General features: G+C 37.9%; 2 protein-coding genes across 4 annotated transcripts in view; one reads left to right on the top strand and one right to left on the bottom strand.

Annotated features, from left to right (window-relative positions):
* Positions 1–429: 429 nt before the first annotated feature.
* Positions 430–7,871, top strand: mier1a (mesoderm induction early response 1a, transcriptional regulator). 2 transcript variants are annotated; one of them, XM_077198540.1, is made up of 13 exons: positions 430–507; positions 980–1,007; positions 1,276–1,427; positions 1,513–1,647; positions 1,745–1,877; positions 3,313–3,368; positions 3,458–3,530; positions 3,704–3,855; positions 3,955–4,036; positions 5,169–5,263; positions 5,507–5,553; positions 5,679–5,809; positions 6,614–7,871. In XM_077198540.1, exons 1-13 carry the CDS (start codon positions 499–501, stop codon positions 6,880–6,882), a joined length of 1,362 nt encoding a protein of 453 aa, XP_077054655.1. In that variant the 5' UTR covers positions 430–498; the 3' UTR covers positions 6,883–7,871. The 2 variants fall into 2 exon arrangements, with proteins under 2 accessions (XP_077054655.1, XP_077054654.1); XM_077198539.1 differs by having other exon boundaries at positions 436–507; positions 5,426–5,553.
* A 5,187-nt stretch (positions 7,872–13,058) lies between these two features.
* lrp8 (low density lipoprotein receptor-related protein 8, apolipoprotein e receptor) overlaps positions 13,059–17,901 on the bottom strand; it is a 183,729-nt gene continuing 178,886 nt past the window's right edge. For both annotated transcript variants that reach the window (XM_077198550.1, XM_077198549.1), the window contains exon 19: positions 13,059–17,497. In XM_077198550.1, coding sequence (XP_077054665.1) covers positions 17,459–17,497 — 39 coding nt within the window. In that variant the 3' untranslated portion in view covers positions 13,059–17,458. The remainder of the gene's footprint in view (positions 17,498–17,901) is intronic.

Below are 17,901 nucleotides of genomic sequence, written 5' to 3' on the forward strand. Positions count from 1 at the left end.
TGTGACCTGATCCGTGTAAACTAAAATGCTGCAAGTGGTAAAACATAAACCATTGATTCTTATGTCAGTGTATGTTATTTTGAAGAATTTTTTTTTTTTTTTTGAAAAATACTGGCAGAAGCGGAAACTGGCAGATTCTCAAAAGCTAGTAGTTGATTTTTAAATTACATTTGCAATTAGCCTACTTTATTTTGGGACTGTGTTTGGATAACAAAATTAGTTCTTAAACCGACAAGTCTGATTTCAGATGCACCTGATTTCAGGTTTTATATTATATATATTTTAAAATGGGCCTACATAAAATTAATTTAGAAATATTCTTACAATGATAATTACGATTTCCAAAATACTATACTGTACTTGTCAACTTTTCGCAGTGTCTGGCACAGGACTTTTATTTTGTAGTCATCACAACAATATTGCAGCTCTGCTCATTTTCAGAGTTGAGAATTAAACACATTTACTATCGCTGGCTTCACAGAACCCACAATAACAACTATGGCGGAGGTGAGAGAAATATTACAAATTACAGCAAATAACGCACTTGTGCGGTCAACGTAGTCGTTTAATAAATGTAACTTAATTTTAAAATTTAAACGTTTTAACGATGACGTGCTTCTTAACATTCAGCCATGCATAGTTAGCAAACAAGTTAAGGCGCCCAATTTGAATGTGTTAGCAGCTAGCCGCTAACTTGTTGCCTCTTTGCGCTAAACTCACCTCTAGTTTATTCCTCAGTTTTTTTATTAAGGAAAACGAACACTTGTTAATCAGTTATAATCCAGTCTATCCTGTTATTTTGACTCCCGTTCTTTTACACGAGGTTATATTTGGTTTAGCTTATTTGCCTCTGACTGTAACTGATAATAATTCATAAGCAGGTCATAACTTACTATAATCTGTTCTCTTATGGGTTTTGTTAAAGGTTGACGTATTATTTTATAATAGGCCTGAACATTTAATTTTATTTTATTTTCAGCCCTCCCTAAGTGGTTCTGGCACTGAAGGTAAAGATTTCAGTTATTTTTTATTGATTCATTTATTTTGACTTGCAATAACAAATTCAAGTAACGTTAGGCTGTAAAGCCCACTTTCATATTAATGTATAATATTATATAATGTGTACTTTTAATATAGTGAATTTATATCAATAATATATGTAGTGTAGCACACACACATATACATTATATATATATTATATATATATATATATATATATATATATATATATATATATATTTTAATTAATAAAATAAATGTCTGTGATAAAAACAGGAGCAGATCCCTTGGTGCAGGATGAGGACAGGGACTTTGATCCTTCAGCAGACATGCTCGTACACGACTTTGATGATGAGCGGACTCTGGAAGAGGAGGAAAAGCTGGATGGAGAGAAGAACTCCAGCACCGAAATTGATGACCTAACTCGAGTATGGGCCGCCTGTTCTTTTCGAGAATTTATGATGAGGCTCATTAAATAACCTTCATAGGTCTCAATTAACTATGGTTTTGTAGGAGGGTGATATGCCTATCGAGGAGCTTCTGAAATTATATGGCTACAGCACTGGTGGGTCTCCAGAGGATGAGGAGGGAGATGTTCAAGACGAGGATACTTCAGATAATACTTGCAGCAGCTATAGTAAACTCAAAGTAAAGTTCTATATGAAAAACATCTAATGTATATTGTATAGGCCTAGTTTGATTTTGTGGTAATAAATGTAAATCCATTTACTGCTGTGGATGTCAGGAGGAGGAGAGGCGAGAGCTTTCTGATCAGGAGAATGAGGATGTGCAGTCGTCCAGTGATGAGCCTCCGTCCAGCAGTGTGTCTCACAGCACAGCTCAACTTATCTGGCATCGGCCATCCAATTACTTTGAAGGTATGATTATAAAAATATTACATTATCTATAATACATTATCAATATTACATATCATATCAAGATCATTTTATACAAGAAGTGAAATAGCATGTTGTAGAGCTTAAGTAGGAACTGTCATATTATAAAAAAAAAAATGTAGGGAGGTTTTAGATATACAGTAGTCAACATTTAGTTAGAAGTAGATCAAAAAAGTTAATCAAAGTAGTCCTAAGACAAGAACGGGTATCATCAAAATCATGTATAACTTTGATGAAAGGTTTTGATCTACTTCAAATGTTGACTACTGTAGTTCATACAGGGTTCCTACGCCGTTTGGAAAAGTATGGAATTTGATTTGAGTAATGGATAAGAATGGAAAAAAGAAAACAGAGTATGGAAAATCGTGTTTCTAGAATATTTGAAATATGAAATTAAATGATAGAATTAATAAATAAGAATTAAGAATATTTGATCACTTTGACAAAACCAATAGAGAAAAAAAAAACAGAATTTTTTTTTCTTTTTCGGTGACTATTAGATAGAAAATATAATGCTGAAAATAATGCTGTATGAACCCTTTTTGTTAAATATGGTCAGAAAAATCTACAGATATGTTTGGAAATTTGAGTTAGGAAAAGTATGGAATTCCAAAATAGAAAATGTGTAGGAACTCTGTACATTAATAAATATTATTAGACATAGACACACTCTACCATTCAGTTTATCGCCATAGGTTTAAGTGACAGTTTAAAGATGTTTGTAGGCATTGTTTCACAGACAGGAATTAGATTAAGTGAGGACTAGGATAAGGAGGATCAATTAGGACATTTAAGGAGTTTTAATAAATGTGCCGCATCTTGAGACCAAACAATGGCTCTGACATATTTTAATATATGTAAGGGAAAGTTGTTTAAAGTTAAAACATCTCAAACATGCATTTTAGTCTTCAAGTACGGGAGTCCTGAAAAATGTATCAAGGTTTCCACAAAAATATTAAGCAGACATTAATGACATTAATACTGTATTAATAATCAGAAATGCTTACTGAACAATAAATCATAATTAGAATGATTGTTGAAGAATCACACAGAAGATTGAAGTAATGGATGTAGAAAAATCAGCTGTGCCATCACATGAATAATTTACAATTTAAAGTATATTAAAATTGACCACCTTTATTTTAAATTGTAATATTTCACAATATTACTGTTTTCTCTGTTTTTGATTAAGGCAGCGTTGTTGAGCATAAAGTGACTGTTCATGTTTCTGAAAGAAATCTACTGACCTTAAACATATGTTATTTGTAATATCAATTATTTCAGATGTAAGAAATGTACACTTGCACAGATGTTTTTCACTTATATTACCATCTAGTAGATGATAAGTAGAACCAGCAGATGGCGGTACAGATTCAGAGTCTAACGAGAACCATTCGATTCACTTTGTATTTTATAGGGGATGAAGAAGAATCCGAAGATGATGATTATATATTAACTGAAGATTGGAAAAAGGTAGACGCTTGATGATTTTCTCTCAAATTATAATTGTTTTAGTTTAAATGGATTTCAGAAATTTGGATTTTTTCTTCTGTCATTCATAGGAGATCATGGTTGGTTCAATGTATCAAGCTGAGACTCCTGTTGGCCTGTGTAAATATAAGGACAACGAAAAAGGTGTCAGAACTGAAGGATATGCTGATGTAGAAGTTTCTTGTACACTTCACTTCATTAATATGTATACAAGGCCTCTAGTAGTATATATAATATTATATATATATATATATAGATAAGGCTATGTATAGTTTATAGTTTTACTTCATTTGCTTGTCTCTTTATTTCTAATTTAGTTTATGAGAATGATGATCAGCTTTTGTGGAATCCAGAGTTAGTTCCAGAGGAAAAGGTTGTAGAGTTTTTATCCGAGGCCTCTAAACGCAGTGGAGAAGAGGCTGGTGTCCATGCCATTCCCGAAGGATCTCACGTCAAAGACAATGAACAGGCAGGTCACCATCCAATGACGTATTCCCTTAATTCATATTGCTGATGCCTTTTGACATCATATTGTAACATGACTGCAATTTATTTGATCATATTTCAGGCTCTTTATGAATTGTTTAAATGCAACTATGATGCTGAAGAAGCTTTAAGAAAATTGAAATTTAATGTGAAACCTGCCAAAGGTGAGTACTTTTAACAGTTTCTTGTATATATAATCTGATTAACATAATCATGTTAATTAGGTATGTTCACAATTAACTGTTTAACCGTTAACCGAGAGTAAGAATTTTAACCGATTAATACTATCATTTAAATAGTTTAAAATATAATTTAAGTAAATGCGTAATTTACATTTTTTTTTAAAAATGTTTGCCGCATGGTTAAAAAATACACTACACATCTCAGTATTCAGAACAGCAATTGAGCAGTGTAACTTTTCATAGGTTTGGTTGACTGTTTTATTTTGATAATGTACAGGCTGTGATGTTAAGTTAGCAATACTATAACTATTTTGAGTGTCTGTGCATGAGGCGCCTGCGCGAATTGTTTCCTTATAACAGCGAAAAAAACTTAAAATGCTCCATTTATGGTCATACAGATAAGAGTATGACATAATTCATAACTGTTTTGTTTGTGTACACTCACAATAAAAACTAATCGATGTGCTTTTGCAAAGTAAATAAAACAATCCGGGTATTCCAGAAAGCAGGTTCTGTGACATACCTGGGTAAATTTACTTTAAAAAACGGATGACCTCAGTTTTCGGTTCCAAAAACTGAGGTAACTTTTAGGTTAAGTAACCATAGCAACTCATTCTCTGAATATAAACTGCTTCGGAGCAGGTTAGGAATTATTACAACAAAATAATTTTTTGTCTACTGTAAGTTGTTATGATAAGCTTACATTTTGACTTCTAATATACATTTTTATAATGTCTGTTTAAGGCTTCACTGGTCTTTAATAATGTTCTGGAATTCTATTTACATGGGGACCATTTGCAGCAAATATGGATATGTGATTTGTGTGACTAATTATTAAACAATTAATCAAATGAAAAATTTTAATCTATTAAAAGCTTTAGTAAAAACTATTTGGCTTCTACATGATTTTGGTTTGTAACAGCGGCATGTTCTTCTCAAAACTCTTGACTTCTATATCTAGTAATAATTTTTTTTCAGAATGTTATTTTGGGGAATCTAAAAAGGGACCAGCTTAAGCACAAGAAGCATCCAAGCCTGTGATAAAGGAGCTCTCAGCATGTCAGTCAACATTCTCTGAATGTGTCACCTTAACTCAAATCTCTCTCTCCCTCAGAGGAAATGTCAGTTTGGACAGAAGAGGAGTGTCGAGGTTTTGAACAAGGACTCAAAGCTTACGGGAAAAATTTCAGCTCAGTACAAGCAAACAAGGTTAGTGTTTAGTCACATTCCTCACCTCCTCATTTCAAAACCTATTAGGATGGAACAACAGTTTTTACTGTTCGATTAGTGAATCATTTATAGTGATCAGTTGGTGAACTTGGCTGTTTTTATTGTTCACATAGGTCATTTTTACTTAATTAAAATTTTTAGGTGAGAACTAGATCTGTAGGGGAATGTGTGGCCTTTTATTACATGTGGAAGAAATCTGAGCGTTATGATTTCTTTGCACAGCAAACCAAGCTTGGAAAAAGAAAATACAGCCTTCGTCCCGGTGTCTTGTAAGTCAAGTCGTCAGTACCATGTGGCACATTAAAGGTCACAAGTCCTCTAATTAAACTCTGTGTGCATAGAATCAGGTGCTGTGTAAGGTCATATCCTTCCGTGTGTTTGTTTGGCATTACAGGGATTATATGCAGCGTATTTTGGACGAGAGGGAGAGCTCTGATTCCAGTGAATCTTCTGTTCCACCTCCCACCACTTCAAACTGCAGCAAACACCCATCAGAGCCAGAGAGTGACTCAAACGCTCACAACGGTCAGGCTCACCATTACTCCAGTCTTCAGTCACATGATTATCCAGAAAACAATCCAATATGCCGATTTCTTATATAACATTTCCTTATTATTGTCAATGTTAAAAACAGTTGTGCTGTTAATATTTTTGTGGAAACGGTGAGACATTTTTTGTTTCCACTTTGATTTCAGGTGCCCTTTTTACTTGACAGACTTACTATATGGTTTGGTTTTGGTTTAGTTGTTTGTAGTTTACTGTTATTACTATAGTAAGTACATGTAGCGTGTTACAGGGACACTAAAATAAAGTGTTTATTCTTCAGAATTCGGTAAAACTCTGTCAACATTAGTTACTACATTAGCTACTAAGAATGAACTTCTACAGCATTTATTAATCAAATTAAGATTTACAACAATTAAAAGTTGTATCTGTTAACTATATTGCACTGCGAAGGAATATTAACATAGGGTTAATAAATGCAGTAAAAATATATTGCTCATTTGTTAGTTAACTAATATGAATAAATGCCATAATTTAAAGTGTTACCCAGAATTCTTCACTTACTTTTGATCAATTCAAATTATTATCATTTGACCAATTTAGTATTTGTGGAATAAAATGATTACCAATCACATTTTTTTTTTACCCTAAGCAGGATTATGATCGTATCACAATCCACAGTTCTTTTTTCATGTTGGTTTTGTGCAACAGCAATACAGCCAAAATAATTTGCCTATTTAAAAAAATGTAGCCCTACAAGGTAACAAAAGAGAAATGAAAAAAAAAAATGACTGACCCAAAAATGTTTTTTATTTTATTTCACAGGTGTAGGGAACCATTACTCCGAGGACCTTCTCTGCGTCAGAGATGACATGTCTCAGAAAAACGGCTCTGACATGTGTCCAGATATTTCCGTAGCAAACACACTACCCCACTCTAACCCTGACACCTTCAGCCCGAGCACACAAGTCATGGAGATCACAGTCAAACAGGAGGAAGATGAACACTCTGAACGACCTCTGAAAAGGCTTAGGACTGACACAGACCCTAACAGTGAAGGCTCTGTCCCCCACAATGAAACAGAAACCATCTGACTCATCAGCAAAAGCTCAGAAAAAAGACTGAACTACAGACACACAACTCCTGACCTCAAATGAGGGTGTTTGATGCAGGGAGATAGAATCTGTTTTTAGCATGAAGGTAGCCCAGAAGTGTGTGTGAATTTCAGGGATGCAAATGAAGCACATTTATGTCCTCTTATTACTGCCGCTGTGCTCAGTTTATATGTTAAACACTCACGGTAGACTTTCATTTCAGACCGTAACTCTGTAGCACTATTTATTAATATAGATTATCAATGTTATCATGCTTTGCTCCAGGTTGTTTGAAAGAAATAACTGACAGCTGACTGTATTGTGAAAGTTCGGTCATTCGGTGTGCATAACATTGTTCTAGCTTTAAATGCACACTGTGGAAAAGCCTTCTTGGTTTTATATGAAGAATAACGCTGTAAATATTCAAAATCTAAAAATATGATAAAATACACATTTTGTATTTGGGACATTTTGAATAATTCAACACTGTAACATTCCATTCTTTTCATTTCTGAATTTCCTATTTGACCAAAGTGAATGGTTGATATTGGTCTTTTAACACAGCATTTTCAGAAGACAATTCCTCTTTATATGAAATAATGTCTTATTTTTGTATTTGATAGCTATTTATTTATTTTTAATCAGATATTGGTGATGCATGAGGCCAGTAGACAGAGTATATTTGTATGGGCTGGAGCGAGTAGTGTTGAATCAAAAGGCAGAGCAGAAATGAATGGTGCTATCTATCCATTTTGTCAGTGAGAATGTCAACCCATCCTTAAGATGAAGTTTTTACGTTGTTCTAGGACCTTGGTTAGTCCTGTCAGAAATGGTAAAGGAAAGTGGAATCAACAGTTTGCATGAATTGGTTGTCATCTGTGTCTGCATAGCTCAGCAAACAAAGTACAGAAACAATAGGGTGTGTCAAAATAGCTGTCAGTTTCAATTAGTGAACCACTCATTCATTAAACTCAGACTATTTACCCAAATCCATAGTGTCTTTTGTGATTACTGAAGTGAATCTGATTTTGTCACCTACTTTTCACCTGAATGGATTGTATGCTGAATAAAAGCTATGAAGGGGTTTAGTTTGAAGTATCTGTATTTTCGTTTTTTTTTGTTTATCTGTCATTGTTTTTCTCACAAGGTCTGACTCCGTTCACAGCAAGCAAATAGACTTTCTTTGAAACGTAATTGAAGTGGTCATTGGTCTTTTTGTTTGATTATGGTGTATTCATATGTCTGTACAGCAGGTGTCAGTGTTGCTCCTTTAACTGGAAACAAAAGTAAACATTAATTTCTTGACTAAAGCGAAATTGTCATCTACGAGGACAATCATGAACACCAGACCATGCAATCTTCGCATCATCCTAAGACATGAACAATAGTTAAAATTTTACCTCATGTGGTTCCCAAAATATTTGAAGGCTGAAGAACAAACGATTAACACTTACAATTAATAATGTGCTAATCGACTTACTGCAAAACTTCTTCCAAATTTAGCTTTTTTTGTGTTGAGCAGACTGCACACTTATTTTTCTAGGCTACATCGTTTTCACGGTCATTCATTGTTTTTTCCACACTTTTTTTTTTAATCTCGAGCGAGCCACATGAGATGATAAATAGGCCTATTGTGCAGTACGAAGGCCTCGGTCTCCGTATATCGAGCTGAACAGAATCTGAGCCACTGATCTATATGACTTAATATTATTTAACTATATAATAATCAATATATAGATCAGTGATCTGAACATAAGTGCGTATGAAGACCGCTACTGCAATATTCCTGGAATACTAAACGCAGAGCTTATACGGTTTGGCTTCACAAAAGCATTGCAGCTTTGCTCTACAGACGTGTGATTGCGGCTCTCTGGGGAACACTGTCTTGTTGGAGATCCCTCAGCTGCGGCCTCCACTCACACTGGAAGAGTCATTCACTACGAAACAGAATAAAACAGGAGAGCCGACACACGTCTAAAAGATGTGAGACTTGAAGGACATATGAACATAAACAAGGAAGAAGTGACAGAAGAAGCATTTCGAGACAATACCAGACGATGAGACGTTTTATTTTAGGTAAGAAAAAAATCATGAATAGTGGACTTAGCCTATACGGCTAAGCTACTGCATAATGATGAGATGGTGATCTACGGAAAAATAGTAGGCTAGATGAAATTGATATAATTTACTCTTCTGTTGAACTAAACAAATTATGAATAATTGACTGGTCACACTTCTACAGGCATAGACAGGAGCTTTAAAATTTCATTAAAAAAGTTTTTTTTTTAAACTTTTGAAGCTATGCAATACCTTTGTGTGAGAAACTGACCAAATTTGAAGTAATGATTTATTGATAATCTTTCTCTCCAGTGAGCTATATTCATTTGGTGAGAACTACTGAGACCAGATCACTGAGTCGGTGCTATTCAAAAACAAATCGGTCAGAAATGTGAACAAATTCAACATTCGTTCGGTATCTCACTATGCGAACGCCTCTGGGGGTGTCCGATCGCGGAAGCACAAATTACACCACGTCTGCCAACTATGGCAGACCAATCGCTGCAGCGATCAGGGAGTCCCGGCTCCCTGTATATAAACGCAGCTACCTGCCGTTTCGTCATTCTCGCTCTCTTCCCCGTGGAAGATTTCGGAAGCTGTCCTCAGCAGACTTTGGGAACTATTTTCTTAACAGTTTTCAGACGGAGCCGATAGGTAACGTCCCAAACGCAATATTTTCCTTAGGTCGTTGAGTGACTTCGTCACTTAAGAGTACGATAACTAACGTGTCAAGACGAGTTTTCTTGCTCTTAGGTTTCTCTACTAGAAAAACTTAAGTTTTCTAGTTTTTCTAGAAAAACGTAAGTTTTTCTGGGCCCTTACCACGCACCAGAAGGATAAGGAAAACGATAGCTCTCTATCGCAGCACAGCTCCGTACCAGTTGTCACTTTGGGTGAGAACTCACCGTACGAAGAGAGTGCAAGCTCCATCATGGCCACCGCGATAGAACCGGAGAGCACCGGAGGAAAAGGTCGCCCTCGTGTGCTTGTGGAATGTGGATTTCTGCTAAGGATTCACACGGCCTCTGCATCTCCTGTCTGGGCGCTAAACACGCGCAGGCAGCGCTGTCCAACCCCGAGGGATGCCCGCACTGCGCTACGTTCTCAACTAAGACCCGAGAAAGAAGGCTCCGCGTGGCAGTCGGTGAAAAATCGGACCCATGCCTCTCTGCTCAACCCAGAGAGGAACCCATGGATTGTCCTCGGACCACCACCTCATGGGCAGAGATGATGGAGAAGGTGTCACTCGTCCTTCCCCCGCTGTTCGACGATCCCTTAGCGGGTGAGGTAGATGACGATGATGAGGTGTTGTCGAACATCCTCGAGGATGAGGAAGACGACGATTCATCCCATTCTTCCCCCGAACCAGTCCAGGCTGCCGAGTGCACAGAATGAGAGTTCACCATCCCCTGTACAGACGGATTCTGATCTAATCGAGGTCTGTCGCAGGGCCGCGGCTAGATTGTCGATCGACTGACCAACCAAACAGGCAGGTCAAGGGGGTGAAAGAGACCTGTATGATGGAAAGAGACTTCCGTCACGTCTCCCGCCAGCAAGGCAGTTCATTCCGGCCGTCCCGGCCTGTGTGACGGAGATGAAAAAGTTTTGGGACAAGCCTTTTTCACATCGAGTGCCCGTAGCGTTCAACCGGAGCGTCGCTGCCTGGGAAAACAGAGCGCTTCACCGCCTCTGTTTTTCAGAAGATCTACAAATCAACTGCACTGTCTGTCCGGGCTTTAAACGCGACTTCTCTCCTTACAGCCTATCAAGTGGAGCTATTAGAGGAGATGGGTCGTCAACTGGACTCCGGATCTCCCAGTTGGCAGACGTGGTGTAATTGGTGCTTCCGCGATCGGACACGCCCAGAGGCGTTCCCATAGAGAGATACCTCACTTCATGTTATCAGAGAACCGGGGTTACGTCAGTAACCTATCGTTTTGCAAACCAGATCAACCAGATCAATTAACCTCAAAAGAATAATTAATTAGCAAATTTGGCATCACCATTTTTCTCATGAACACACCAAGCAGATAGGTTGGATGATGTTCATAAATAGGCTTAAAGTCATGATGAAACAAAAGTAGCAACATATCTTTTCTTCTGTATTTTGATAAAGATCTGAGTGTGATGGATTATTAAAAAGTAGAGCAGGTCTTGGTTCTTTGCATTGGTTGTTGATTAGATGTCCAGAAATGGAGCGTGAGCTTACAGGGGCAGAGTTTAAGTGGACAAAATGACTGGAAAAGTGTTGTTTTCACTGGAAAGTCCTGTTATATTATAATTAAACATTACACGGATTAAGTCCAATTTAAAGCTTGAAAGCTCCTGTCTACTGTCTAGTAGCATTTCTCCTATTTGTGTTCCACAGAAGTAAATCACACAGGTTTGGAATGACAAAAGTGTAATTACATTGTTGGGTGCACTGTCCCTTTAACAAAAAGCAGGAAGGAGGGAAGCAGGAACAGCAGCATATTGGGTTTTAATCCAAAACTCAACTTCTCATTTCCCCATCCTAATCAGTATTACCTCCATGCTTTCCATGCCCTTTCTCCAGATCCTTGTTTATTTGTGAACAATGCACTCCCAGGTACAAGAATGCATTTTTAGCAGTAATTAAATCTTAATAGCTTTTAGCGAATACTCTGTCCCCTCTTTCACCCAGACAGATGACATAGACAGACCCAGCTCCCTTTGCCCCAGTTGGACAGGCTGCATAATAATTGGATGTTCACACAGTAGGAGGGAGTGCTAAATGTCATCCGCCGTGCTAAAATAAAGCTGGAAGAAGAGGAAAACACTGTTCTCGTGAAAATATCCTTTTCATTTCTTGAGGGACAGTAGTGCTTTGGGATTGGGAAGAAATTAATATTTTATAGATAAGAATAACAATATTAAATTCTCTTTAAGGACTGTCTTCGGAGCCCGCTACAATGGGCAAAGTAACCGAACCAACAAAGGGAATGATAAATAGAGATGAATCAGGGTGCTCACACAACTTTTGGACCCCTACTGTAGGACACATCCACTTGGATAGAAGAGCTTCAGTTCAGTGCGTAAACCAATGCGAGCTGCCGCTAATAACTGTACTGCTTAAAACAGCTGCGTTCCTCAATATCATCAGGTCTTACACCACAGAGTGCAACAGTGTCCACCCTCTTTTTCAGCAGCCTTGGTTCCGTAAGTATTTTTCCCATAGGGATTTTAAAATGTAAAGCCATTTGCAGAGCCAAACCAACCAGCTACTAGGTGAATCACATTACAAGCAAAAAATGGCTAAATATTTTGTGGTCTTTTAATGGTCTTAACCATTTTAATCACAAACCCTGGTCAGGGAATTAGGAAGAACTGCACAAATACTGTAATGTAGCTCGGAATAACCTTCCCCTTTTGTTTTCTTCAAATGTTTAAACTGTGTGGGTAAACTTGCAGAGTTTTTTACAGGAAGAAGTGTCAATGTCGTTTCACTCAATGTTAATGGCTTTAAACAGTTCATGAGTTGTTGAAAAATGTGTCCCAGGTAGTTGGAGTTTAATGTGACCAAATATTCACCATAGGGTGCAAATCTGGACTCTGACCAGGCCAAAACATGAGCCTGATGGACTTGTTCTAAATTTAGCTAATTTCCTGATCAATTATTTGTGGTTAAGACAATGAAAATCTTTGTGTTTAGCCATTTTGAGCTTTGCCCGTTTGTTTTGCCCAGGATTATGTGTGTGTGTGTGTGTACTGTACATATAAATATATAGTATTATACATATCCTATGAGTGGGCGGTCTCGGAGAGCTTTTTCGACCTAGATTCTCTGGTTTGTGGATATTTCTTTGCTAGTTCAGGCAGTTTCCCCATTTTATTTAAGTCTCCCTGGAGGCTAATACTCACCGCAGACATTAGCAAAATCACAGCGTGACACCTGATTGGGGGAGCTCCTCTTTTCATTACCAGACACAGAAACACCATCTCCTCTGGGGAGCCGGGCATAACTGCATTGTCGACATACTGAGGAAACGTGAATTTATGCAGGGAACAAAAGATAAGAGAAAACTCTAAATCATTTGATCAATACCACAAACAACTGAAAGCTGTTGTAAAACAGCTGAAGAATGACAAGTAGACAAATATTTTTAACAATTTAATTTATCAATATATAGATATTTATCAACAACTTGAATTTCATAGAAACTTGAGTGAGACCATTTTGGCATACAGTACAGATATTCCATGTAAGTATAATTTAGCTAACGTTAAAACACCCTCTCTGTTCCCACCACCTCCAACCCACTGACACAGACACGAGAAAAGCAAACAGAACAAGACATTATTGGAAAATATACATGAACACAAACAAGGCACCAATAAATTAAACTAACCCTCTCTTTAACCACTGAGTGTAACCTATTAAATAGAATTACAATTTAATTTATATATTAAATAAATGTACAAACACAAATTAAAGACTATTTCTGCAATGTTTACGGTTAAAAAGCTAAAATAAAATTCAGTAGTAAGAAAAAAAAAATGAAAACACTTTGGCAGATTATTAAGTTTTAGTTACAATCAAGTAGTAAAGAAATCCAGTGCTCTTGAGTACAAATAAATCCATGTATGGTCTACACTCTTTTTCGTCCAGGAGACTAATATACACATCTTCTTTTTACAAGAAATGTTTAAAACCTTATCAAAAGTTTCGCTGTATGAAAACATATTTACAAATCATGATTCAGACTCATTTGACTGTTACGGTCATCCTTCCCCCATCCTATGTAATCATTTACACAGTGCAGAAGGCTTCTTGAAAAAGTTTGTGCAACAAACAGCGTACAAAATGTCTCCAAACAACTATGGAATGACCAGAACACACGTTTCGTCAAATGACAGTAATGACATGCCCTCCTTCCCCCTCCCCTGAAATTTAACACCTACAAACCATACAAAAAAAATGAACAGTTCTTCAAGTAATATACATCATGTCAACATGATCTCATAGGGGGTCACAAAGAGAACGGACGGGAATGTTACCATGGGTGTGGAGGACCCAATTCATCCATTTAGAGTTAGTGGTTCAGCTCGACAAGTCCACCAAACTAAGGAGCACTGTTCCAGGAGAGGTTCCAGCGTATCGTCCATTGGAAAAGAATGGTAGCCCTTTCGAAAGCAATGTCCTACTTGTTGGGCTGATGGGGATGACAGGTAGAGAGTGATGAAGAGGAGTTACAGACATCACGAATGTTAGTCACAGTGGAAGTGGGGTGAAGGAGCAGCGTGGCGAGTCCCTGCAGTGCTATAGGAAGGCAGGACTCGCCGTTACATGTGCATAGAGTAAGAATGATGGACAACGCACACAAAGTACTGCTTGTTATCTACAAAGAGGCAGAAAATACAAAGGGTCTAAAAGCCTGTTCTAGAACCTTCTGTGATCACACCATGCATGTATTTTTCAAAAATGTGTCCCACACATTCTAAATTATAATACGCTGAGAGATCAGTTGGTAGAAACCTTGAAAGCTAGAAAGCTCAAATGTAACAGCCCCCCCGACCCCCCCCGACCCCCCCCAATTTTTTTTTAGCTAACTAGAGCAGCACCTGATAACAACAATGATGTTGGGGTCAGGAAAAAGAAACGGGCATGATTCCCCTTCAGAAAATAAAAAACGATTAAAACAGCCTAAGCTTATTTGCTAGTCTTAACCGTTCTTCCAGTCTGGCTATGCTGGTTTTCAGTTGGTTTAGCTGGCCAACAAGCTCTCCCAGCCTGAGCAGCTGAAATGTGCTCAAAACCCTTCTAAAACCAGTTTAGGCTGTTTTTCCTGGTCTATGTTGGCCCCCCATCGTGGTGTCCAGTTAGTTCAGCTGGTCGAAAAGCTTGTCTTCCAGTCTAAACCAGGTGCTTCTAAAACCAGCGCTAATAAGACAAGCAAACTTGATTAAGCTGGTTTAAAGTTTTTGTTTTTCAGCAGAGTGCAACTGAAGAGACCAAATTTATAATTATCAAACAATAATTTATGACATGACATTTATGAAAAAGCACATGAAGAAGTTTGTTTACCCTGTATTGCTAGTCTGAGATTTTCGAATCAAAAACTAAAGTTCCACATTTTCAGGACTGACATATGTAAAAGTAATCAAAAAATGTATCACTTCAATTTAAAAAAAATCTATAAATTCTATTTATTAGTTTTACCGTACTTTTCCATACTGTAAACACAGCTCGATATGAGGAATGATTAAGGATGGATGAAGATTCATCAAATAAACTATAATATTGATATCAGGCCTGTTATCTCCAAATCATGTCTTCTCAAGCCCATCTGGCAGTCCACCGTATTCAGAGAACGAACAAGAAACTGCAGTTCTTTAATCCTCACAGCAACAAAACTCCCACACTGTCTCTATTCCTAATGGAAAACAGTGATTTAATGGAGGATTCTTTGAGATGTGGAGTGATGTTTTACAAGCGCTGCACATAAGATGCCTCATCACAGCAGAGAGGAGCAAAGGTGGCAGGAACAAAGAACCACTCCAGATGCGAGACCACCCACATGGGGGCCAGAACCTAACATAAGCGTCTTAGGGACCCAGCAGTACCTTTCGGTACTCTCCAATTAAGGGCAACTCACTTTACTTGTTCTTTAAAACTATCTGATCTAACATCGCACAAACACATACTGTCAATATGCCAAGTTTTAATCCCTGGAGGAAACTCCAGCCTAAGGTTTTTAGCTGGTTTAAACGGGTGTAGATGACGGCGTTCAGATGGTCTTGATGCTTTTTCTAAAACAGTGGTTCACAACCAGGGACAGCTGGCCCACAATGGGGCAAACTTCGAATGAGTCTTAAAATGACTCAAATTAAGATATATTAACATTCTTAATTAAAATACTAAAAATCACTAAAAATAAAGATGCACAACAATAAACTGACATTTTTTTCCAGTCTAGATTAGAGGGCCTTTGGACGAAGAGGGCCTTGGTGTGAAAAAGGTTAATAACCACTGCTTTAAATCCTTCAATCCTCTTTAAACAATTGAAATTGACTAGCCTAACTAGAACCAGCAAAAAATAAAATAAAATAAAAAACGATGGCTGGTTTGATTGTTTTTATCAACAGGCATATCCAGGTGGATCAAAACCTGTTCTTTTTAAACATCTGTCCAATCAGTCAGTGTCCCTCTGACAGTGATACAGAAATAACCAAGTGCACATTCATCACATGGAGAGAGTTTGTACAGGAAGCCTATATTCAGGCACTCCTCATTTCCTGGGCCATGCGCTGAACAGATGAATGTTCGGATGACCAAAGCTTTGATCAACGACTCTAATCTATCACACCATTAAGCCACCCAATATGGCAGGCGGTGGCTTGTTGTCAGTATACTAAATGCTAAAGAGTTTTACTCCAGGCTTGACGAATGTAGGGGCGGAAAAGACACGTTTGTGTTTGGGGAGAGAGAGTGAGCGCGCACGTGTTTTTGCATGTCTGAGAGGGAGCGATCTAGACTGTAGATATGAACAAACAGCATTCCAGCCATTATCAAACCCTGGCTACCGTATCTATTAGTGTGTTTGTGATAACAAACCACACAGATTGTATTGATTACTGGTAATATTTTAGAAAAACTGATGACCTGAGCTGAAGTTTTGGAGTTATAAACGTGCCTGGGCAGGAAGATTTTAGTTGGTCTTAGAAACTTGAGAAAAATGGAAGACCCAGTGCTGGTGAAATAAATAAATATGGAATTATATTGCCTCTCAAAGTTGGGCGGGGAAACCCTTCATCTCCAGATAGTGGCTGCAGATCTTTCAGAAGGGTGCAGTCTGAATTTGAGTGACCATGGAAGACACGAAGGAACAGTAGTCATGGCATTGGAAGTATTAAGAGGACAGGAAATTACCGACTAATTTACTTGTGGTATATTCTTTGTTTGCGAGATTAAGTGAATGCATAACAGCTGCATAGCGGAATTTGAGTTTTTATTGTCTGCAAATATGAGTTTTCCTCATCCCATCTCTATTTTATTTCATATTTAACTTCTATGTATCTCCCATGACATGGTGGATTGCCCACAATTCTCTCCAACAGGTTTTGCCCTGTGACAGCCACAGTTCAGCTCAAACCAGCTTAACCTGTAATAAAACTATTTCTAATTTTAAAAAATTGCACGAGTGCAGCGGGAGAGCCAAAGAGTGTTAGAGACTACTGACATGATGAGCTATGAGGTTAGTCATCATTAAACAGCACCACCTACTACTACTGACAAAGAGCGGGAATGATGCTAGTAGTTTAATCGTAGAACTAGTGATTATTGCCCGACTGATTGTTTATGGGCTGAAAAAGACACTACAAGAAGACAAACCCAGTTTGTAGCTCTCAGCTGTGGAGAGCAAGTGCTTTTGTGTCCTATTGGCTCTCTGCGCCTTGCTGCGTTGTCTCGTGCGATCTCCTCGATGGAAGGAGAGATGGAGGACTAAAGGACGCATGGATTCGGGGATGGAGAAGGAGAGAGCAAGAGCGAGAATCGCCCTCAGGGGAATCCGTCATCATCAGGACCAAGCGCCACGCGCTGCGGAGAGCAGACAAAAAACAGTTACACGTTGAGAGAAAGAACGAGAGAAATAAATACATAGAAAACTACAAGAAAGCCCATGGAGAAGGAGAAACATCCGATATGCAGATCCCCCTAAACGCACTGTGACGAGTACGGCGTGTGGGACGCTGGAGAGAATCCTGTTATGCCACTGGGGCGGCCCGCACTGTTGCTGCCACACGACTGATGTCTTTATCTCTGCTTGTGCTTGACATGTCGACTGTAGCACAGGAAGCTCAAAACACACTCTTATAACCCTCCATCTGAGTAACTGTTTACTATTAAAGCCCAGGCCACGTGAATATATGAATACATCATTTCATTATCCAAATAAATATAACACCTAAACAGCAAAACACCTAAATTAATAAATAAATTAT

The sequence above is a fragment of the Siphateles boraxobius genome, unplaced genomic scaffold (genome assembly GCF_051911475.1).
Source record: "Siphateles boraxobius isolate OS27281-9 unplaced genomic scaffold, OSU_SipBor_1 41, whole genome shotgun sequence".
Taxonomy (NCBI): domain Eukaryota; kingdom Metazoa; phylum Chordata; class Actinopteri; order Cypriniformes; family Leuciscidae; genus Siphateles; species Siphateles boraxobius.

Coding starts and splice junctions, on each gene's coding strand:
- mier1a (XM_077198539.1), top strand. Junction 1,008..1,275: donor AAGTGGTTCTGGCACTGAAG/GTAAAGATTTCA, acceptor TGATAAAAACAG/GAGCAGATCCCTTGGTGCAG. Junction 3,369..3,457: donor TAACTGAAGATTGGAAAAAG/GTAGACGCTTGA, acceptor TGTCATTCATAG/GAGATCATGGTTGGTTCAAT.